The following is a 24,536-nucleotide window of genomic DNA, read 5'->3' on the forward strand; positions in this document are numbered from 1 at the left end:
GAGCTGTGCACATCAAATGCTGCACCAAACCTCAGCAAAGAGCAGAGATTGATAGGCATCAGGAACACCACTATTTCATAATGGTTGTTCAGAAATTAAATCTCCTCTAGAATTCACTTTATAAACAACCACCTTCAAGCATCTTGGTCAGAGATTTCCATCACCCCTAAAAATCAGACTCTCCTTATTGCGACGACACACACATGCTAGCTAAATCTTTTTAAAGTCAGATTTTTATTTAATTGTTTTCAAAAGAAACTGCCTCTACATTGACAGACAGGACAAAAACCCCCAAAAAAACAACCTAGAAACAAATAATCAGAAGAGAAGCCTTGATTTGGTATTCTCAGATACACACAATCTCCTTTCTTAAAGACAGCCCTATCATCTGATCACTGTTTATCTACAGCCACTCTCAGTGAAATACATAATTTCATGTATTTTATTTGGCCTTTTTGAAAATATATTGCTTCAACTACAAGACATTGCTTCTACTCCACAAATAATGGGTGGTTTTCATGAACTGCAAAAGGAAAAATGAATTAATTCTTTTTACTAACATGACAGACAAGGGTACTTAAACCCATTATCTTTCCTCTCCTAAACATTGGCCAGGAATAAAAAGGCTACACACCACCGTTTAGAAACACTCAATAATTTTATTATTTATTCTGTTTGAGACGTAGGAAAAAAAATATTATGGGCAGGATGTTCAAAACCAAAATTTAAAGATAACTTTACAATCCTAAAATTAAAAGTAGTCTCATTTTCAGAAAAAAAAGTGCCAAATCTATTAAGGCAATAAAAAATGAAACCTTAAGCTCTCAACTTTCAGTTTCAAAAAAGGGAGTGCAAGACTTTTCATCTGAGGCTGTATAGCCCATGCAAGCTAGAGATAACAAGGCTGCTCACCAAACAATTCTGCATTCATTGCAAGCCCTTAACATCCATGCTTTGTACTGAGTCATTGCTTTTCAGTTTCTCAACCCATGAATGAAATTCTGACCCACACGAACTTAAAAAACGTTCATTGTTTTGGCCCCTCCAAGACTTGTTTTCTTGGTAAAAACTGAGACAACCTATCTTTCTCATGGAAAATCATTCCTCTGCAACCAAATTGTGCTATCAACCAAATGCCAGCTCTCTCATTTGCTACAGAATCCTTCAAAACCTAGAGCATATCTATTTTGTCAGGTCTGTTATACCTATTCAAAACACATCTTATCAGACAACTCAACCCGTGAATGCCTTAATATGAATTTCAACAATGCTGTATGTATGTACTTCCTACACCTTGACTTCATTGCCATTAAGCTCATGCTCCTATATCACATAATAATCAAAGGACAACAGAAATATGCATGTAAACTTGACAAACTTAGTTCTTCAAACATTTCTAACTTACATTCTTCAGTAAGAAACTTTATGTGACATGATATTCATACAGCATAAAAGCCCCCTTTGACTAGACTTTGTACTGATGTCCTGCTTTTCCAGAACAATTGTCTTACATCCTCACTTTACTGAAACACATTATTCAACAGAAAAGAAACACATTCTTGGAATAGACAAGTGTTTCTGACAAGTGGGCTGTCTTTGGCTCTTGTCTCTAAGTTTCCATCTCTCCAGTTTTTATCACAGCTTTACACTGTCACCAAAAGGCTCCATTACTTCTGTTTCACCTTGAGAAAGCCTAGACCCTTAACACAGCTACAGATTATACCCACGAGAGCTAAATTCAACTGAGGTCTGGCCACCTGAACATCATTTTTCCACAGCCAGCTTGGATTACTTTTGAAACCTTATAACAATACATTTTCATCATGCTTTTAAGTTTGAGAAGAGAAAACCAAAACGCATGAAATGAATTCTTAAATAACTGGAGGAAACAACTATATTCACTAATAAGAATCAAGTAAAGTATAATTTGATTTAGGATGCCAGTTCAGGTTAAAAAAAAAATCCTCTCAAAACAGGCTTATTCATGTTTCAAGCAGGAAACACACAATCTAGATCAGCATGATAATAATAAAAAACAAAAAACTGCAGAAAGAGATCATACCACAAACCTCTCCCCTAGAGAACAGGGAACTCAAGGCAATTGTCGAACTGCATTGATTGTTCCACACAATTAAAATCTAGTTTATAGAACACAATTAGTATTTAATGATAAAAATGTGTTAAAGTTGAGCTTAAAAATACTAATTAAACAGCCTTTTCTCAGTGGCTGCAAGAAGAGTATGCCTGCCATATTTATAAATTCTAACTTTTGGGTTAAAAAAATAATCTGTTCCCAGGATTATAAAAAAAGAAATCTGTCAAATACAAAATGAGACAATGCCATCATTTGATGTCTACATACAGTCTGTGCATACTTGATAATTCTCATATGACAGCAACACAAAATAACAAATCTCTGGCTGCTACTCAGAAAGTACCAGGCAACACTAAATGGACAAGTACCCTTATCCACTTCTGCTGGCTACTGCTTTGGACAGTTACAAGAAGCAGCAAACACTGTAGTAAGTTCTGAGGGAGAAAAAAAAGAGCAAACATTTCTGTTTCTATCTCCATCAGTCAGATGGCTTCAGATGCCTCCCCTTGTAATTAAACAGCAAAAGAAAGAGACACATACCCACAAAAAAATCTATCTCAGCATCCACTGTCATGCCAACAAGCTCTGGGTTTGACACTCTGCCAAAGCACTACTCCAGAACAGGAGTCACCCCACTGGCTCCTACTTTTCAGCTCTGCCTAGAATTTTCAGGATTCAAATAAAATATGAAGGTGTTTCATTCTGCTAGCTCACTCTCATTTTTCTCCAGTCACAGCAAATAATATTAAAAGATGTTATCTTCCTACCTGATGTCATCAGAGCACATATTACATTAGCTTTTCACTGGCCATCTGGTAAAGAAATTTGCAGAGAATGGCAAGAGGCAGTGCTTTTTTCTATGAATACCAGCCCTTTTTGTGATCGTAGGGATTGCATGTGCAGCCTAAACCTTGTGCAGTACAGCTGGTGGACAGAGCTACAGGCTTGAAGCCAAAACTTTCACTCTCAGTGCATTGTTTTTTGAATTATCATGGTGGCACTAGTTCCTCAAAAGCCAATCATTAATGTCTCACTTTTATAACTAACATCCACTTATGGCCAGCTGTCTTCTAACTCAGAGACCCCAAGACATCTCCTGTACCTTTCCTTCACTCCAGAGCTACTTAGCATGCTTCTGAACTTAATACTGCCAAAGTGGACAATACCATGGGTTTGCCCTGGTGAACCTGAAGTCAGCATAACTTCCACAGAATCATAGAATGGTTTGGCTTGGAAGGGGTCTTACAGACCAGCTAACTCCAGCCCCACTGCCAGGGAACACCTTCCACTAGACCAGGTTGCTCAAAGCCCTAACCAACCTTGAACAATTCCAGGGATGGAGTATCCATAATTTCTCTGGAAATTACCTTCTCTAGAACTTCTGGAAAGGCTATCTGACCCTTCCCCTTCTTAGCCACTCACTGATACCAGGTGCCTCCAACCCACCTGCCTTGATGTAAACAGTCATTAGGGTTGCAAATGAGGGAAGCAGTTTGGAAATACTCCAGAGAAGGTAAGGGAAAAGCAAGCTTAACACCAGTCAATTCCCAGACCCTGTTTGCTGTATGGCTGCACAAACAGTTGTGCTGCCACGAGGACAAAGCTGAGAGGAAGAAACAAGGGGTTGAGGCTTGAAGAGGATAGGATCACTTTTCTCAGTAGCAGTGCCAACTTACACTGGCTGAAAGTCACTATAGCTGAAGATGGAAAATGAGATTGTCTGAAAATAACAACTGTGAAAAATACTTTCTAAGTTAATACACAACACAAGGCTCATATAACCACTATGAAACAGAAATGCATAAAGATCTGGAAAGCATGCAAGGACAGCATCAATTCTGTAATAAACAATTAAGAGCTTAGAAAGAAGACTTTTAGAGCTAGTAACGTGCTGCTTGACTTCACCCACTCAGGATTAAGCTTTAGCACAGACCAACAGCTAGATACCTACACAGGCTTAGCCAACCAAGCCTGGACAAACTGATAACAAGACTCGGGGTGGGGGGCAGGAAGGTGGGGATAAGAATCCACCTTTTCCTTTTGGTACCTTAATAAAACCTGCCTGTTAATCAGACACTTGTAAATCACATCGCTAGCTCTGCATTTACTACCCTCACTGTAGTTCAAAATCATGTGCTGAGTAATGCTCCTGGGAGGGATATATTCTTTATTAATGATAACAAAGTTTAAAAAAATCTTAACAAGGATAACTAAAAACTGAACAAGACACGTTCACACTAACAACTTCTTTCAATAGGAAGACTTTACCTACAGTATCAGTTTGATTTAATTCAATGCACATAAGGGCACCTTCCCCATGAGGAAAGAAGGAAAGACATATGGATAGAGCTGTAGTCAGAAACAGCCTTCCAAATGTAAATTTATGTAGTACATTGCACATTCACTGGAGTACTAGGGATTCACTATCTTAAAGTAAAATTGTTTTACAAACCCATGGTACCAGTATAGACCTACCCCAGAAATAAATTTGATTCAGTATCTTCTGCCAACAGCATAAACTTTAGCTTGCCTCAGTCCATACTCCCAAACTCCTAAAAGGACATTTGGGCTCCTCCCCGGCCAGAAAATGATCCCCTCCACGCTCTTGCTGCGTGCTCTCCTGGCAGAGCAGAACCCACAGCAGTTGCCAACAAGTTAAGCAGTTACCTCCACTCGGGATACTGCCTGTCCTAAGCCTGTCCTTAAGCCACAGCTATGAATGCAATCTAAATGCCTCCATGCTCTCTCTGGAAGTGTGCTGCCTGAAATAAAAGGGTTAATATACCGAGAACTTTTCAGTAGTTTTCTTAATATTTCCCACCCTCCCCATTTAAGAAAACCCAAACAAACAACGAAACCCGAGGAGCTGTTCAGTACATGCAGTAAGTCAGCTAACTTCCAACTGCAAGAGTTCTTCCTCCAGCTTGTGAAAGCTGAGGAGAAGGTATTCTGACTTACTCAACCAAAGGACTGTTATCAAAAGGCCTTTTTCTTGTTGTCATCTTGCTAAATTGATTATCCAACCGACTTGTCCACCCACATATGCTAAATCAGAAAGAAGTCTGCTGCACATTTGATGTGTTAGCCAAAGCCGGTTAGATAGTCAGGAAAATACAATCTTACTGTTAGGTCTTTTTTTCCAGTTGGCACTTTATCAAAAATGTCCCCACCCAAACCTAGCCTTGTTTGTAGCACTACTGCATATGCCTGAGCACGGCCAGGTGTCCTTAGCGTGACCCATGAGCACGACAGGACCCACTGGTCACGAACGATCGCTTCGGTACCACGGGGGTCTGAGGAAAAGCACCATCCTCCACTATTCCATTCCCGCCCGGCACTGACAGCACCGCTGGGACGCTCTAACACAAATCCTGATCGTGGAGCAAACCGTGCCCTTGGCACTGAGCTGCTGCAGGATGCGAGGCCTCCCCACGGAGGGCGGCCCGGGAAGAAAGGGGCCCCATGTCGCCGGGCACTGCGTTCCGCAGGGGCTGATACCCCAGCCTGGCAGGGGCTGGCAATGCATCCCATGGCCAGGCAGGGCTCTGTGTCCCCACCACCCTCCCTTTCCGCGGAAGCCAAGGGCGCTGCAGCCACCTGAGCTGGAGGGGCACACCGGGACGAGCCCGGCGGCCACGGCCGGCCCGCCCCGCGCCCCGGGTGGGCGTGCGGAGGTTGCGGTCCCGCAGGGCCCCGCAGGCAGCACCCTGCCCCGCCCGGGCACACCGGCCCCTCCACGGCTGCGGAGCGCCTGGGGTCCCGTCCGGCGAGGAGAGGAGAGGAGCCAAGCGGGGAGATCCCGGGGAGCGCCCCCGCCCGCTACCCCCACTCGCCTGGTTGGGGTCGGTGGCCCGGAAGACGTGGCAGGCCATGGGGGAGTCAGGGTTGTCGGGCTGCGCCTTGATCAGGTAGGCGAAGTAGGTGAGGTCGTGGCTGTTGTGGATGAAGCGGGCGATGTGCTGCGCCTTGTGCTCGAAGATGAAGACGGCGGGCGCGGGGCTGGCGGGGCGGCCGGGGCCGGCGGCGGCGGGGCCGGGGCCGGCGGGCACGCAGCGCAGCGTGGGCGAGCCCAGCAGCAGCAGCACCTCGCGGGCCGGCACCCCGCTGCCCGGGGCGCCGCAGGGCTCCTGCCGCTGGCCGCGGCGGCGGATCTCGGCCACCAGCCACGGCAGCATGGGCAGCGTGGTTCGCCTATCCAGGCACGACGAGCCCACGTACCACAACCTAAAGCGCTTCTCCCCCGGCGGCGCCGGCTGCGGCTCGGGCTCCAGGGGGTGGGAGAGCGGCTCGCCCTCCCCTCGCTTCTCCATGGCGGGTGTCGGGCGCAGGACGCGGGGCTCCGCGGCCGCTTCCCCCGGCGCCAGGTGCAGCCGGCGGGGCCTGCGCTCGGCCGGGGCCGCCGCTAAACGCGCATCCCGCCGGGCACGTCCCCGCCGCCGCGCCGCCTCCTGCCTGCCCGCGCGGGGTCAGCCCGCGGGGCGGGGAAGGACGGCCGAGACACCCCACTCCTCCTCCTCCTCCTCCTCAACGCCCCGGGGCGGAGCGGAGTGGCGGGGCGACACCCCGAGCGGGCTCCGAGACTTGGCCCCCCCGGCTCAGGCACGGGACGGCCCCGCCAAGCCGGGCCCCAAAGGAAAACACAACGTGCGCTCCGCTGCCGGTTCTGCCCAGTGCTACCGGCCTCCCTGCTGCCGCGGGCGCTGGGCGCTGCCTGCGGCTCGCAGCGTGGCTGGCCGCGAAGGGAGAGGCAGGAGGAGGAGATCCGCACGGGGAGGAAGGTCGCCGAACGGCGGAGAGGAGGAGGTGGGGAGGCTGCCGGGCCCGCCTTCCCGCCCCGTTCGCAGAAGCTCCCGAGCGCTGTCTGAGTTGGTTTTGATTCAGACGAGTCAGGAGTCGCTGGGGAGAAGGGTCTCGGCAAGGAGCGGAGTCCCGGGGCACCTCCTGCCTGCGGCAGCTTCGCTCCCACAGCCTCCTGTGCCCCGGCTGGTTCTCCCCTGCGAGGAGAAGCAGCTTTCCCCCGCGCACTGCTGAGTCAAGAGTTTCATTACTGCTGATTTTAACGCTCTTTTTTTCCCCCCCTAAGCTTGTTTCCTCCTTGAGCTTTCAATCGGGGGGGTTTTCCTCGTCGCTATCGCGATAACATCTCTTGTCAACGACAAATCCGCCACATGCTGTAGATGTTAGTAACTAGCCTCCTCCAGCTGAGAAAGTAGCTGGACAAGGCTTTGCCAGCCGTACAGCATCCGTATCCTTTCGGTAATTGCCAATTGTAGCGACTGTCCCCCTGTTCCAATCTGTAGCAGCAGCGGTGGTAACTCCCAGTACACGTTGTTATGGCCACCGTTTTAACCCTGCCTACAAATAAAAAAAAAATCTGTAGCTTGAGCTGAAGAGCTGCTCTGTGTAATTTGAGACTGCATGATTATTTGTGCAGAGAAGGGTCATGTAGCTCTCAGGTCATCAGGTCACAGCCCACAGTAGTCTGAACTGACAAAAACTGTCGCATTTGCAGTATTTTCACACTATTACAAACCACTCTGCTCATTTCCTGAGCAAACAATTTTGCTCTTTTTTTTTTTTTTTTCCCAGATTACCCATCTAGTTTATGCATTCTGGTTTATCGGTTGTAAATTTTAATTTAATATTGTTGTTTGGCAAGACCTCAAATATATATTCTCTCATGGCATCCTACAACCCTTAAGGGACATCCTACAATGTCCCTTAAGGGTTGTAGGATGCCATGAGAGGAGCTAATGCAAAAAGTCTTCTGCAGGCTGAATATGTTCATATGAATATGAAGCATCTTTAATATGTACTGCAGTGGTACAAATCAAAGCCAGACTGGACTTGCTTTCCCAAACTGACTGTTTTCATACTTGATCATCTGAACTACATTGTTGTGCAGTAGATTTTACAGCCAGGGTAATTAGATGTATAATGGCCAAACTTTGTGGATCACAAATCTAAAAAATTTCTTCTCCCTTACTCCGCAGTTAGTATTAATCCTTTGGCTGGGAATGGTATTTAAGATTTTGTGCAACAGCATTGCAGATTTGTGATGACAACCACAAATAACAATTTGTGAGCCTCTCACCAGTGCACCTGGAAGAAGAGCTATTTGCTTTCTGGCAGTGCTGGCACGGGTTTAATGCTGCAGTGAGCTGCTCCTTTTCTGCCAGTTCAGTTCTGTGAGCCGCCTGTAATTGAAGTGACAGCGCTCGTAGAGAGAGCGCGGCTGGCACAAAGGCAGCGGGCATGACGGCTCGGGGTGAAGGGAGCAGCGAGGCTGCTCGCCCCTTCTGGCTGCGCTTGGCTAGACCATTCATCTAGAGCGTGAAGCTGCAGCTCAGTCACTTGAGCACAAACACCGATTTAACCTACCTGGGAAGTGAACTGAACACTGAGCTTGCCCTAGAACAGCGGCAGAACCCCCTCATACATCCTTCTGCAATTGCTTCAGATGGGATAATCATTAAATGACTCCAATGAAGCAGCCTAAGGGGGAGGCTGCAAAATACTGAAAAGCTGCAGTAACACCAGCACCATCTCTGGGACTACTAGATCCCTTCTGGTTTATGTTTGTATATGAACTACCAAAACCAGTTTGTGGATAGCCACCTAGGCTTTTAGGTGCTATGGCAATAAATACTTAATAATAATCAGGAAACTTGAAGACAATCATGTAAACACATTAAAACAGCAAAAAAAAATCTTTTAAGCTATTACAGGTGCCTTGATGTTCTTGCATCATACAAATGGAACAAGAAATCTTCCCTTGAAGATGTTATAGCGATGTATTTTCAGCTGATAAGGATGCAGTTCAATTACTGCAAATTATCAGGTAGAAATGAAATTCTAAAATGTGAAAAATGAATGTGAAGCTCTGCAATTGTCACCACTGTGCCTATTTTGTAAAGCTATTTGCTTTTTCCTTCTGTTGGGCGATTTGCATAATATGGTATGATATCTGGTTATTTAGACTTTATTTTTATTACTGAATTCTTTATACAAAACCCTTAGAAGATGAAATTAATTTATATAAATGCTACCACTAATATTTTAAGTACCTTCAAATTCTCAGATGTTCATCCAAAGTTTTCTTGCTTTCTTTTTGCTTCAGCTTTTTATGTCTCTATGAATCGATTCTTCGTAGTAATCGCTTTTAGCTGTCCATTACTTTTATCCATTTACTTCATCAATTCTTATCCTTTAATCTGCCTAACATTTTTTATCCCCTCACCTCATTAACAGTGTTTCAGTAGGATGTAATTTCTTTTGTTATGTAACTTTTCTTCTTAAAGTTGGTCCCCTCTTCTCATTTCTTTTCAGTTATAAGATTTCATGTACCTTTAAGTTAAAAATTCCAATTTCTCTCATATTGAGAACAGTGCTCCTTAGTCCATGACATCAGACATGCCTCTCATGTAATTTCTAGTGTTTAAACTATAATAGTAACAAATGTACCTTTCTATAATTATTTGCACAATGTAGTTAGGAATTAGCATAAAATATATAATCCTTATAGCACAGTTAATGGGAATCAAAAACTTCAGGACAGAGAAGAAAGCAACTTTCCACAGTCCTTATCCACAGAGCTTTGAAAATACATGTCTGTTCTTGATGAAAGAACAGTTTTCACCCCAGATCATCCCAGACAGAAGTGTAAATGCAGCACCCATGCCAAAGATGAAGTCACTGGTGAGGAGCTATAGTTTTTTTAACAATTCCTTTATTATTACTGTTATCATTAGCATTAGCTTTGGCCAAGCTTCTTGAAACAATTGTAAAATCCAAAGGGAGCACTCTATTGGAAGATATGAAGTCCATAAAGTACTATGGGCAATAATTGCCATAGCATGTGCTGCAAGTGAAACCGGCCACAGACCCAATCAGGCTTTTTTGAATTGTTGATAACTTGCCATTGTTTTTTGTTCCAAACATAGACATAAGATGCAAAACCTCTTAAAGTAAGGGATATTACTGAAGTGTCCAAACACAAATAAAGGTAACTAACTGTTAAGTGCCTCTGAACATTTTGGATTTGATATGCTTGATATGCTTGTCAGTGGAGTACTACATGTAAAGGTTATTTTTCCAAATAGAGAATTTATTTTCTTTCTGTTTATTAGAGGAAGTATGTTTAGTTCTCTAAGACCATACCTTGCTAATACATGCTTTTTCTGCACATGGCACCACAGCAGCCATTTCATAGGTCATATCTGGGTCTTCAGTTCATACTCAGTGTTAAAGGATTTAGACCTGCAAAATGGTAAGCAACCACAGCTCTCAGTAACTTCTTAAGCAGCAAAGAGACCTCAGCATCTCACATGATCAGACTGTTAATTGCTAGTAATTATCCATCCCCTTAAGCTTTCTAGCCACAATTTTAATTGCAGAAAAAATATTAAGTTATTAGAGAAGCTGTAGGCTTGACTTTACAATCCCATAATTTATGCATAACTTCAGTCACCTTGGACTATTATTTCAGTAATACGCCCTGAAGCTAGAATTGCTTCTGATTCAATTGCTTTTCTAAGAATGAGCTCACTTAACTGTCTGGGAATTCAAGGTCCATTTCCATATTTACTTTATTGGTTTAGTTTAAACTAGTCATATTTTATTTTACTTTCAGATCACCTTTTTTATCAGATCTGAGATATAAGCATTTTTACTTTAAAAACTATTTAATTAATTTAAACTACCTGGTCTTATTTGATGACTGTAATGAAATAACTTCTGGAAATACAGTTGAAGTACTAGAAAGTTCAGTAGACTGGACATATTACCAGGGCTTTAAGCTTTAGCTGCTGGACAAACTCTGGTGCCTCTTCTTTTAAAGTACATAAAAAACTTCACTAGAAATAATGAAAATTGTATATTTTGCAGGATGTATAAAGATTACAATAGCTTGAAATGTAATGCAAAAGTTTTGAATAAGACATATTGGTCTTGCAGAGATATGTCAATAGCAGAGGACAATTGCTGCAATTTTTAAACAATAAAAAATGATGAAAAATTAATCTGATAAGAGGTGGGTTGGCTTTAGTGTTTACTTCTTAAATGGCACTAATCTTTTTTGATCAAAATGACAGACTGAATTTGTTCTGCCAACAAGCCCCACTCCAAAACAGATTTAGGGGAACTGGAATGAACAAAGTTCATAAGAGAATAATCCCTAGCTAGAAATTTAAAAAACATCTCTAGAACTTAAAGCAACCCGGCACATTTTATGTCTATGTTCAGTGTATTGTTATTCAATTTAATGTAGCACTGATTAAGAGAAAGCATTCATTAAATTATTATACTTCTCTTCAAAGAGAAATTTGACTGGGGAAGGATTTTTATTTAAGTCATTTTTTCATATCACAATCATCACATGAAACTTTCCAGCACAGCAGACTTTGAATCCAGTGAAGAACCACAACACATTTTATTTAAAACTAAGTTTTAATCTGGAGTCCTATGTGATCACAGCATCTTTCCATGCAGAAGTATTTGAAATTTGTTGGAGTTTTTGGTTTTGGGTTTTTTTAATAGGTCTCCTGCCCCCCCAAACTGCATCACATCAGCTTACCAGAATCCCTGTTGTTGAGGTTATACTGAGTTTGGTAGCTGTCAGCAGCTCTGATCAGCTGCAAAGCTAGTTACTGCAGGAGATAGAGCAACTTCTGCAACAAGAACTTCCATATTCCCTATTATTTCTTTTGTAAAAAATGAGCCATTTACTTCTCTACTATTCCCCAGCCACTGCAGTAACAGTAACATACAAAAAAGGAGGATGAAGAGATGAAGTACTGTGACCACTGGAGTCTACTTCTCTCCCTAACAGTTCCTGCTACATCTACCCCTCATTTGTGATTGGGAAAGGATCCTGGTCTGCTCCAGTCCTCTAGCAATGGAAGCTAAAACAGAATTTCTTGTCATTGCCAAAGTTAAAAAGAACACATTGACATTATGTCACAAACATATTATTACAAAGGATGAACCACAGGCTAGAAAGGTTTGCAAATCTGGACTAGAGTGCAGAAATAACACAGAAGAGAGGATGCTTTGAAAGGCAACAATACTCCAAAGGGCACAAATTATGTCTCTTCAAGAGGAAAATGCAAATACCATTATGATTTCAAGTGTATTCAAGTATTATTGCAGCTTCTCCACTTCGTACTGTATGTGTGGTAAAAGGTACAACTTAGCATGAACAGCAGGGCACCAGTAGGCCCAACACAATACCAAGAATGGTGCCAGTGTAGCTGCAAACATGAAAAAAAAGAACAGATGGGAACTCCTTAATCCTCTTTCTCACCGTCCTTGACTCTCTCCTAGGTAAATCGACATCTGTTGTCTTGACTCAGTTGGCTGCTGAGCATCTCTCATCTCCCCACACTCCCAACTGTGAGAAGCAGCGTGGCACAGCACACCAGCGATTCATGCCAGACATGTGTTACAGTCCTCATTTTAAATGTAAACTTCAGTACCATTCTCAAGCTTCATGTCTGGCTGCAGCATCCAGGACTTCCCTGCTCAGCAGCATCACTGGGAAGGGAGCCTGTCTTGCTTTAATTTGGGCAAGCTCGCAGATGAATATTTTTTTTACAAACACCTGTAAACTGACAAAGGCTCAGCTGCGATGACATTCATGGGGAACAGAAAAATTCTTTTCAGCTTCAATAATACCAAGAATATCTGAAAATGACTTTTCAGATTCAGAGGTAATTCATAGTGGAATTCAGCACCCAGGCCACTTTCAGTGGTATTCCTAAATGTGGCACAAATACACTGATAACTAGATTGCATAACAGAATATGGAAGAATTTTAGAGTGGTCAAACAGCATGAAAACCTTGGACAGACAAATACAAATACTTTTTCTATTACCAAGATACAGATCTAGAAAAATCTCCTTGACAGATGTCTAAACAGGGAAAAGAGTAAAATGAGAACAGGCCCCAAATGCAATATGATACTATTTGAAGACCAAGTCATAATGTTAGAAATGCAGAAATGTTAGTATAATTAAGTTACAGATTTAAACTGCTGCAAATATGCAGTGTATGGTGTGTATTCTGTTGCCATTAAAATGCTGAATGTTCTTTATGTAACTGGAAATCTTTGTGCTCATCTCAATAATAATTAAAAAGAAGTTAGTTAGTTTCCCTATAATGTAAGAAGTGGGATGGAAGTTATGGTGACATCAATTTATAGGTCCAGATCAAACTACAGAGGGGAAGAAACCAGAGGTCCTTATCCCATAAGCACCCTTAAGCCAGACATGGTGTCAAAGGATTGCTGTGAGGCAGGACTGTATGTGGCACTGCCACCTGGTGACTGATGCTGGGACAAATCCTCTGGAATTATTATCTAGCACAGAGACTTATTGTATGAAATAATAAATTTTCCTTACTTTCCCAAAGCTCATTATGTGAAGTGCAAAACTAATATTGAAATTTCCAATTTATATAAACATAACAATATTTGTAATGCAAACGCTGACAGTATTTGGAAACTATAGTACTTACACAAAGGGTTCTTGAACCAGGGCAGCTTTGTCATTAGCCATAGCAGGTAAATGCAGTTCAGGGAAAATACTAAAATTAGCCTTCCTTCATGGAGAAGATCAGCCATCTCAGCTTCCTTATTTTCTCAATGACACAAAGCCATACATAATTAAGAGACATATCCCAGTAACTCAACTAAATGCCAGGTCATCTCTCTACCTTCTCCCAGAAAAGCCTTGGAAACAAGAAACAGGAAGTCTTTCCAAGCATCCAGGACTGAGTATGAGGAATGCAGAGTACCATCCTTGTGACTCATGCTGCTATTGGCTAGGAAATAATTCCTTTTCTCCACAGGATCTAGTAAGGGCTGGTTTGGTTTTGCGCTGGAAACATTGTTAATAACGATAGAGATGGGTTTTTTGTTGCTGAGCAGCTCTTAGAGCCAAGACCTTTTCTGCTACTCACACCACCCCACCAGTGAGGGAGCTGGGGGTGCATGAGTACTTGCATGGGAGTGGACAGTTGGGACAGCTGATCCCAACTGACCCAAGGGACATCCACTACCATAGGACATCATGCTCAGTCTCTAAACTGGGGGAACAGTTGGAGTTGATGGTGTTTGTCCTCCCAAGTAACCACTACACAGGATGAGACCCTGCGTCCCTGGGGATGGCTGAACACCTGCCTGTCCTTGGCAAGTGGGGAATGAATTCCTTGGTCTGCTCTGCTTGCCTGTGCAGCTTCTGCTTTACCTACTGAACTGTCTTTATCTCCACCCATGAGTTTTCTCACTTTTACCCTTCTGATTACCCTGTTATCCCCCAGCAGGAGGACTGAGCCAGCAGCTGTGGGGTGCTCAGCTGCCAGGTGGGGTTAAACCACAGCACCTTGTACACTCAAGAGCCAAGAGCAGATCCGTATGAGTGAGTGTGGCCACCGTGCAAGAAAAGCAAAAGTACAGGAAATATTTGGCCAGAATTTCACAGTGACAAGCAAATCCAGTAACGAGCTGGCTGAGCCTCAGGAAGGAAGCACTGCTACAGCATACCAGGCAAGCTGAGGTCAAAGCACTCAGGTCAGGTACTGACCTGCACCAAAATCCAGCTTCCAAATTAAGAGAATGCCTGGCAAGTTATCAGCCAACAGGTATGTAACTGTATTAAAAATCTGTCTGGGAAAGGAGCTCTACCATGAGCAACTACAGAATCTTGGAGGGGACAGAGACTGCTCAGTTTTAAGTGTTTCCCCCCCACAGTCCCCAGCCATTAGTGGAGGTTCTTCAGAGATATGGCATTTTTTTTCTCTGCAGGTAGATCAACTGACTCTCAACACATTTTTGAGTTATTCTAGTACTCACAAGGTCTTAACAGAACCACCCTGCATGCCTCTGCAAAGGAGTGGAAATTACCCTCTCATTACACCTACAGCCAAGAGGATAATAATACATTCAAACAGGGCAAACAGGAAAAAGAAACATTCTTCCCCCAGTTTATCACCTCTCTACCTTTGTTATCAATTCATCCAAGGCAATGTGTCTTCAAGTGCTCAAATAGGGTGCAAAGGGGGGAAGGTAAAAAATAAAGGGGGTGGGCTCACAATGAACAGGAAGGTCACATACCTTCAAAATGTGGTTAAAGAAAGGCAGTACAATTTTATGGAAGCAGAAACAGAGACATGCTTTTACTTGGCCTAAGTGTGCAGAAGCTAAATATAAAAACCACTAATGCACAGATATAGTCCAGCCATTTGTGCACTCCTCCCATGGAGCTTTCTACAAAATAGCTTTCTGCAAGTGTGCTGGTGTGTTTGAACTGTATGGGGAAAAAAAAAAGTCATGTAATGAAGACAACAGTCAGGGCTAGGACATTCCTTCATAATTCTCACCCCTGAATTTGTTGACTGTGCAAGACACCACCCCCCCCCCCCCCCCTTCCTTCTGCTGTTCTAAGCGAATGTTGAAAAAAATAAAATGTTTACTTGTCTCCTAAATACAGCTAAGGAAAAAATCACTCGAATGTAATTTCCTGCAAAATTTCATTTATCTCACATGTCCTCTGCCTTTTCCTGGTTCAACATTTTGTCTAGCTTTCATTAACTGATACAACGAGTCCTTGCAGCCTGCAGTTACCCATTAACTCCTTGGTACCCCATCACAGAGAAAGACTGCATATGTCTGATCTTCATCCTAATTTAATAAAGAAAGAAATTTAGTCACTGTTGAGTCCTGAACTTTACTCATTGCAGTATTTGCTAGACAAACTTCCATGCAGTAGGCTTAAAACAAAACAGACAAGCTTTGTTGTTATTACCTACATGTTTAATCACTGTCTGTCGACTTACAAAAATATTCATGTTATACAATTTTTATTAATCAACAATTAGAATAAGGAACACATAAGGACTCCTGATTTTCTTTGAAAAGATCTGATTTCTGCACATATAGACAAACAAATCACCAGCTTGTTTGGACGTATTAGTATTGCTACCCTTAAAACTAAAGTTTTTTGTTTGGTTTCCTTTTAATAAAATACTTAATTCTTCCATTACTCAGTAGAGGAACTCCTGCTCATAGTAATCAGGACACATTTCAAAGGTTTGAGTACACAGCCAACTTTAAATCATAACTACTCTGAAAATTCTCAAGACAGTAAACTAGTATAGTATACATGTCCAAGCATCTTCCAGCCAGAATTACAACATGCTGGAATTCAGGGATATTTAAAAAAATATTCATCAATACTTCTAGAATATCTGACGTGACAAAATAAAAGTCTTTACAAAGGCTGACAACTTTCTCCCCTCACTGATGGAGCAAGCAAAACTGCTAACTGCGTGTTTCCTCATTACCTTCCAACATCTACTGAATTGTTAAGACATGATTAATTAAATCTTTTTTTCCATGCAGCTCCAATGAAGGCACAAGTATTTCCAGCTATATGAAGAATTTATGTGCATTAGAACACAGAGGAAGTTATTTGTAAGGCTCCAGCTTTACTAAAAAAAAAAGAAGACAACTTTATTTTTTTCTGGAACTCTTGCATTGATGTAAAACAATTAATTCACTAGGCCAAAGCATGACAATGTTTTCCAGTTATAGCAGCCTTACACTCCAACTTCTGCAAAGTAAAAAACAACAACAACAAAAGAAATCAGCTGCTCACATCACTTTTCCATACACATTTGTTTGCTCTATCCTTCAGCCCTGAGCCTTGCAGAGAGACAAGGGAAGAGGCAAAGGGGAAGTGTGCTCCCAAGAGCATTTTGTGACATTGACCAGGAGGGTCCCAGAAAAAACCAATCTGCACTCCCTAGCCACAAAGCAGACACCTCAGACTTCAACCAGCATAAACAAAGTATTATCCAGATCCATGGTCATGGCCAAAAACTTTTGTCAAAGCCAACACTGTTTCACTTATTTGGGCTTCTAATAAATTCCAAGTACTGTTTATATGCATCATGCACAATGCCTAAAATAGGGGCATTTCCTGAAAGGATTGTAGCAAATGCAGCACACACAATGTGCTGCACTTTAATTTCATAGCACAAAAAGGCAGGCATAACCTGTCTCAATGACTTTCATCCAGCTCTTAAAAATGTTAATTTAAAAAACAGATTTGACTTAGAAAGGTAGAGTAGATGTTCACATTTTAAGTGGGCCTGAAATAATTTGAGGAGCTGTCCCAGCAAAGCTGGGCAGTCCCTGCCAGCCTGAAGTTGAAGCAGAAACTTCAATCTGCATATCAGTGTGAATTAGCTCTCTCCAGATTTACTTGTTCTAGTATACCACCAACACATTAGGAGATGCAACAGTATTGCTTTCATCACATCCCACAATATTTGCAGTGTGTTTTGTTTTATGGAATATTCAAGGAAAAAAAATTAAGAGGCAAGCATGCAAGCGCATTGGATTAATCAGTCCCCTTTAGAAATGCCCCCATTTTCAACATCAAAGTCAAAGTTTTGTTGGTCAGGACACCTTCTTAGAGCAACATGCAGAACACAGTCCAGTGGCTGCTTGTTACAATGCAACACCCAAAGAAATCTTTTAGTGTGGTCCTTTCTCTGATGTGCTTGGCTACCTCTCCAGACAGAATTTTCAAGTTTTCTCTTGACTTTTCTAGTTCAGAGGTTGAAGTGAGGTAACTAAATCAATATTTTAATTTCATTAGAAAGAAGACTTTAGACCAAAACATCAAGCAGAATGCCACAGATTAACAATGGATTAAATGAAAAAAACCAAAAACCCATTAAAATACTTTTGAGTTAATTTTCCTTTCTACCTTTATGTAAAATTAGCCTCTAGGCTTCATTTCAGAGAATTTTGAAATGAAAAATTCTCTGAAAAAACTTAATGTATTAATTCAGTCTTTATAAGCCCAGGTGGTGGGAAATAAATATTTGAAATCAACAAACTGTTAGGACAAGTACAGTATCCAGTTATTAAAAGACTGGAAGCCAGATCTGCAAATAGCTGCAATCAACAACCCAACAATGCTGTTCTTCAAGAGTAGCTGTATGCTTGTAACTTCATAGTCTCCTTATATGTAATAATACTGTTGAGTCCAAGCCCATCCTAATTTTACAGATAAAAACATTAACGTGGGATTTACACTTCTGTCAGTGTCTTCCCAGTCAACATTTTCACATGTCTTTATGCACCACAGAATTTAGTGTGTAGTTTCTTAGGTGGGTATTAGGAAGTCTACAGAGATGCTTCTCCTTACACATCCTAATCTTTTGTCTACCTTGTCCTTACACATCCTAATCTTTTGTCTACCTCTAGGATGAGCAAAGCTGGACACGTTCTCACAAACACTGCAGAGTTGACTTCAAGTAATCAAAAGCGAAGAAATCTTCACAGCAATGCAAGGGTGATGCTGACCAAGTCCTGTCAAGAAGACAAGGATACATACCTTGCTGAACAATGGCACTTTATTCCCTATGCAGAATGGAAAGTTTACTTGATCTTCCTCCAACATGTCACTGGAAATAAAAGTTCCCTTCAAACTGTTTCAAGAACAGATGCCATTTCCTTGAACTGTCTGACAAAGTTCTAAAAAGCAAGAATTGGGACAAATTTCAGTTGCTTGAAGAAAAGCTCAAACTGCAGTTCAAACTAGTGTGTTTGACAAAAAATACTGTCCATATTTCTCACTTTCAATGTACAGCTTGAACTGAAAATATCTGCTTTCCTTTCTGTGTGCTGGCTGGCATTTGAGCACATTAACTATGAAACCTACAAAGGTGATGCCTTATTAGCATGGCGTTAATAGAAAAGGTGCTACAAAAGAAAAAATAAAAAGTAGCTCTCATGCCATAAAAATAAAAAAAACCCTTTCTCACATGAATGTTTCTACTCCCATCTGAAATAAACCAGAGTTCTCAAATGTAGCATTCATTTCCTGAAGTAGCCGAAGAAAAAATTATCAAACAGGCTTCAACCAGAATAAATACAACATTTCACAACACCCAAGAATTCAGAATATCCTTCCCAAATTTCTGATAATCAAATTCCAAGGATCTATTTAAGTTGGTATGATATTCCAGGTGATGTGTTGACCCTTTAAACAGGAATGACAATACAAGGGCCATGTTTATGCAAAACTAAAGTTACATAAATTCATAGATGGAGACACAGCAACTAAGAGTCAGTCATGATAAAGCAGACTGATCTCCATTCCTAATCATTAGCAATTGTTAGGCTTAAGCTAAGTTTTAGATTTTGAGGCTGGGGAACAGTTCCGTAGATAAAAACATTCTATTAACTTTTAGTATGTCAGATGAGAGCTGGCAAGCTCTAAAAGATTTATGTCTTTGTTTGTTAGTTTATTTGTAGGAGAAATGACCAATTACTGCTCAATTGACATTTTCAGTTAAGTGAGGTAGAACTAAACACTATGAAGTAAGTATTCTGTGTTTTAAACAGTTATTTGATGCTTCCTGTTTGCATGACTGTACAAGTAAACAAGCAGCACAAACAGATGCACCAGGGTATACAGCTGACCCTCCCAACAATGGCACTGCTGTTCTCAGGACACTGAACATGCAAGTAACACTCAGGACAGACCTTGAACTGTGGGATCGTCATTTCAAAAGATTTGTCTCTTATTTGTCCTGAAGGGTCTGCCACTGTTAGTGTCACTGTGACGTAGGGGTACTTCAGAGACCTGCAGGTGTCAGAGCTCATCGCAACTCCCAGCTTCCATTTCATATCTACAAACTACAAAGATGAAAATCGTTGGAAACAGCGTCACAGACAGAGATTTACCCCCCCATTTCTATTCACTTGGAGGGATAGTTCACAGACAATACAGATATCTAGAGATCTTATCCAAATGGAAAACAAACATAAATATTCAGGTATTATTGTGACTACAAATCATCTGCCCTTCCCTTTAATGGTGAATAAATAAGAAATTTAATAAGTTATTTCACTTTATCTGTTCTCCTTGTTCAAGTACAATCAACAGGCAAGTATACTCTTCTAAAATTCTAGTAAGAGGAGCTTAAGCCACAGAGTTCACCCAGCTTGTATACAAGGCAATCAGATTTTTGTCATGTTTTCTTTTTTTTCGAAGTTTCTAAATCAGAAGCTCCTAAGTCTAAACCAAATAATTCAGAATAGCAATAACAGAAAAAATTATGGCATTTCATAACTACATTTTAGATAAATTGAAGTACATAACAGATACATTTCAGACAAGTAAGTTATAATTTTTAGCCTTTTGTGAAGAAGAGCCTTTAGAAGTTTATATCAAGCCTCAGAAAAAGATTCTTAGAATGTAAACAGACTGCTACTTTTTCAAGCAAAAAGGGAATGCTGGAAACTGACAGAAAGTATCTTTAAAAATAATGTTTAAGGGAGACAAAGAATGAGCAGTCAAGTGGTGGTGTTAACAACTTTAAAGAACAATTTACACTTGAAACATATTTACATAATGAGCTAATAGAACAGTCTGCCAGACTGACTGCCATTCATCTTCCCTAAGAGTACTACAAAACATGAATTTTTAAAAAGGCAGAAAATGCGACTTTATCATCCAAACAATAATATCAGAAAACTGTTCAGCGTGCAGACAACCTTTATTGCATATGCTGCTTTAACTGAGTAGGTATTTGGCAACACGTAACTGTGCACGCAGGTAGGAACGCTTTCAGCAGCCCATCTACCTCTGCCTGCCTGACAACACAACACACACAGTGAGACACTGACATGTCTGAAACGTTCACCATCAGCTCTGCTGCTCTTTGTCCTTCAGTTACCTGCCCCACTGTGGCCGTAGTTGTTGCATCTTCTGACGCAGCGATGGCTTTGCCCTGCTCGTTCCACACGTGCCGAATAACCTGAACCGCGTGTTTTGGCAGAGTGCTGACGCCACTGCCCAAGGAGGTGACGAGTTCCTCTGTAGAGAGGTTGTTCCTGGCTGCTGTGCTGTAACAGATACATCCAGAGACCTCTGCATCAATTTCATTCTCCACCAATTTAATACAACTCCTCATTTCACCCCAACAAGACAGCTTTCATTTTTACCTTACGTGTACTTTAAACCAATTCAGCAGCCTGTGATTACTTTTTTTTTCCCAGAACCTTACTGATCTTCTGTATCCAAGTGCAAAAAACATGACCTTAATATGCCTTAATATACAAAGGCCTAGCTTTGCTGGGCTTGCACAACATCCAACATCAAACCAAAAATAATCGCCACCTCCAAGTGCTGTAGCAACTGGAAGAAGGCTGAAGTCAGTGAGGGCTGTGTGTGTAGAGAGTTAAACAGTATCATTACTTTAGAAACAACTCAAGTAATTAAACACTCAGCAGGTGGAATTGAAGTACCATCAAAAGTAAGGACTTCTAGGTCACAGTGTAATGGGCACTAATGGGAGTCAAATGATATATAAACCCTTCAACTGAAAAGGCAGCAAGTCTAAAGGAACACGGCCTCTTGATTTCCTCTACAGAAACAAGTACACAAAAAATCCTGCTCTGTGTTTGCTCATGCAGGTTCACTCCTCTTAAAGAGGCATCAATACAAGAGAAAGTGAGTTGGTCCTCCAAGTAGCATAGTTGAATATAACTTCAGATGTTCTATTTTATAGATGGAAAAGTAGTATTTTCTACTGATATATTTTCCTGAATTGTATTAATGTTACATAAAACGTTTAGATACTAGATATTAAAAGAACAAGCAAGATCTTGAAAATTTCATCTTTTTAAAAATAGAAAAAATTATCAACTAAAAATACTTCCTAAAAACTTAACTCATGGCAGAATGCAATATTATAAGCTCTGTATGCTTCAAAAAGGCACCAATGCTGATTTCTGATCTCCAAGAAACAAGAAGTTTTTAAAATACACTTTTTCCAGGCAAAGTCCAGCTGACTTAGCTCTAAGTGAGCTTAACTTCCTCTATCTTGCCACTAGGTCTAGAGCTTGCAGATGGCATCTCAGAACCATTTCCTCTTTTTAATTTTAAAAAGTGATACTATATATTAAGTAACTACACTTTTTAATAATCAAACTAAGCCCAGGTGCTCTTTTCTGCGTACTGAGACTTACAAACTTTTGCCTTTTTCCCAAATCAGTTCATTTTATACTGACATTTGATATAATTTTCTCTACCACCATTAAGTTGTGATGGAAGGGAAAGACATGGTGAAAAGTAAATTATTTTGTGCTTACCTAAATAGAAAAGAAAGAGTGTTAGCTACTTTTGCCAGGTCACCAATATTAATGTCAACCCCCGATGTTTGAATTCTCTAAAAACAGAATGTTCAAATAATTACAAACAATAAATAATGCATTTGTAAAAGCATCTTTGTATATACAAACACACAAGAAAGCCCACATCAATTTGGGAATTCACAAGGGCTGGCGTGCCAACTTACCTGACACAATTCAGCTGTATTTATACCTGGGATCTTATGGTTCAGATGCTGAATTATTTGTTCACACTGTGAAAAAAACATATTTGAAGACATTGTTGATACAAAAAATAGACAAAAAGAGTGTATAGTGCAGAGTAAAGACTGAAGTAATTGAAATTACTGATTTTAAAATTCCATCAAAGCCAAGGAAAGAAAACAAACCAAACCAAGACTTTAGTTTCTACCTCACTATTGCTAGTTAACACACCAGTTTCATATTAACTGTTCAAGTGCACACTACAATAGACAAGCCAAATGTTTTTTTAGACCAGCTACCTTGATATATCGCTTAAATGACAGACAAAAATAGATGCTTAGAAGTCTTCTGTGATAAACATAAATTTAAATCAAACCCATTGCTCTTAGCAGGACTGATCTGTTTTATGAGTCAAGTCAAGGTTCCCTTTGCATCACACAAAACCTAAAAGAGCTTAAATAAAAAGGCTTCCTGGAGTGTTAGAAGCCCTTCCCCATCCCATTTATCGCCCTACTTACCAGCTCTGCAAAAAAGTCTTGAGGTATTAAACGAATCTTATCTGCTGCACCACCACCATCTGAAAAACAGCAGCGATCAGAAGCAAATACATAAATAAAATGCTACAGTAAGAAATCCAATCTTTCCCTGAAGAATGCCTAGGCCATCACGCACGCGTTACCGTCACCGAACACAGTCAATTTTAACCTACACGCCCCCAGAGAAAGCCGCGGCTGCCGTCGCCCCCCACTCCCCTCCCCGGCTCCCGCCGCCCTCACCCAGCGCCACCAGCGCCCTCGCGAGCGCGCCCGCGGAGCCGCCGGCCATGACGCCGCGCGCCCGCCGAGCCCCGGCTTCCGCACACGGCGCTCGCCGCGCTGATTGGCTCCCAGCGCCCCCAGAGCGAGGCGGCGGCAGCGGCGGCGCGCTGATTGGCTGCGGCGCGGGGAGCACGCGCTCCTCCCGCCGCGTTGCTGCTGCTCCCGCCCTCACGGAGCGGCCGGGGGAGGGTGGGGAACGGCAGCACCGCCCCCGAGCCAGGCACGCTCGGCTGGCGCCATACGGTGTGTGCTGAGAGTGGTTTGCTGATATGGATTTCTTGGTGCTCCTTGTCAAAGGCGCAGGCACGCAAATCACAGAATCATAGAATGTTAAGGGGTTGGAAGCGGCCCTAGAGATCATTCAGCCCCAATCCCCTGCCATCGGTAGGGACACCTCCCACTAGACCAGGTTATCCCATCCAACCCGATGTCGAGCATCTCACGGATGGGACATCCACAACCTCTCTGGGCAAATATTCCAGTGCCTCACCTCCTTCGCAGTAAAGAATTTCTTCCTAATACCTAACCTAAATTTCCCCACTTTCAGTTTGTACCCATCCATTCCCCCTCACCCCATCACTACATTTCCTGACGAAGAGTCCCTCTCCGGTCTCCATGTACGTCCCCTTCAGACACTGGAAGGTTGCCATGAGATTTCCACGCCACCTTTTGCTCTCCGGGCCGAACAGCTCCAGCTTCGTCAGCCTGTGCTGGCAGGGGAGCTGGTGCCTGTTCCATACAGGGTGTGAGTTCCACATGGGGTCACTTGGTACCGAATGACCATGCTTTCTACAGGTGGACTCTGCAATCAGCCCATACGCCCTCAAATAAACTGTGTGGTTTGGGGGTGACTTGTGTAGGTAAACTATGTATAGGTAAACTTGTGTAGGTAAACTTCAGCTTTATGGGGAAATAACCACCTTTTGTAAAACTACAAACAGTACTATGTTAAATAAGCAATACATACTGATGTTAATGAAGTTTGGACTGTGGCTGGAGTACTAAGGCAACACTAACCCTTCAGCAGTTTCCCTTATAAAAATAATACTTTTACACTTCTCTAGTATCAGTTTTATATTTGCTTTTAGCCTTTTTAATATATATAGAAAGAATAATGTTATAATCTTAGTAGATCTATTCTGAGGCTGTGACAGTAGTAAAACAACTCGTCCCACAGTAGTGCTGACTAAGCTCTATGTATTTTCAGTAAGTGTTAATGAAAGAATT

General features: G+C 41.9%; 2 protein-coding genes across 3 annotated transcripts in view; both read right to left on the reverse strand.

Annotated features, from left to right (window-relative positions):
- Positions 1 to 6,442, reverse strand: part of TBC1D4 (TBC1 domain family member 4) — a 99,851-nt gene extending 93,409 nt beyond the window's left edge. For both annotated transcript variants that reach the window (XM_054271742.1, XM_054271741.1), the window contains exon 1: positions 5,929 to 6,442. In XM_054271742.1, coding sequence (XP_054127717.1) covers positions 5,929 to 6,405 — 477 coding nt within the window. In that variant the 5' untranslated portion in view covers positions 6,406 to 6,442. The remainder of the gene's footprint in view (positions 1 to 5,928) is intronic.
- A 12,116-nt stretch (positions 6,443 to 18,558) lies between these two features.
- Positions 18,559 to 23,325, reverse strand: COMMD6 (COMM domain containing 6). The gene is made up of 7 exons (XM_054271650.1): positions 23,268 to 23,325; positions 23,010 to 23,068; positions 22,476 to 22,541; positions 22,270 to 22,346; positions 20,853 to 21,021; positions 19,657 to 19,809; positions 18,559 to 18,642 (listed from the first exon to the last, which is right to left on the reverse strand). Exons 1-7 carry the CDS (start codon positions 23,314 to 23,316, stop codon positions 18,592 to 18,594), a joined length of 624 nt encoding a protein of 207 aa, XP_054127625.1. The 5' UTR covers positions 23,317 to 23,325; the 3' UTR covers positions 18,559 to 18,591.
- Positions 23,326 to 24,536: the final 1,211 nt, after the last annotated feature.

The sequence above is a fragment of the Melozone crissalis genome, unplaced genomic scaffold, assembly GCF_028551555.1.
Source record: "Melozone crissalis strain CALT ecotype California unplaced genomic scaffold, PUWL_Pcris_2 ptg000013l_1, whole genome shotgun sequence".
In the NCBI taxonomy this organism is placed as follows: domain Eukaryota; kingdom Metazoa; phylum Chordata; class Aves; order Passeriformes; family Passerellidae; genus Melozone; species Melozone crissalis.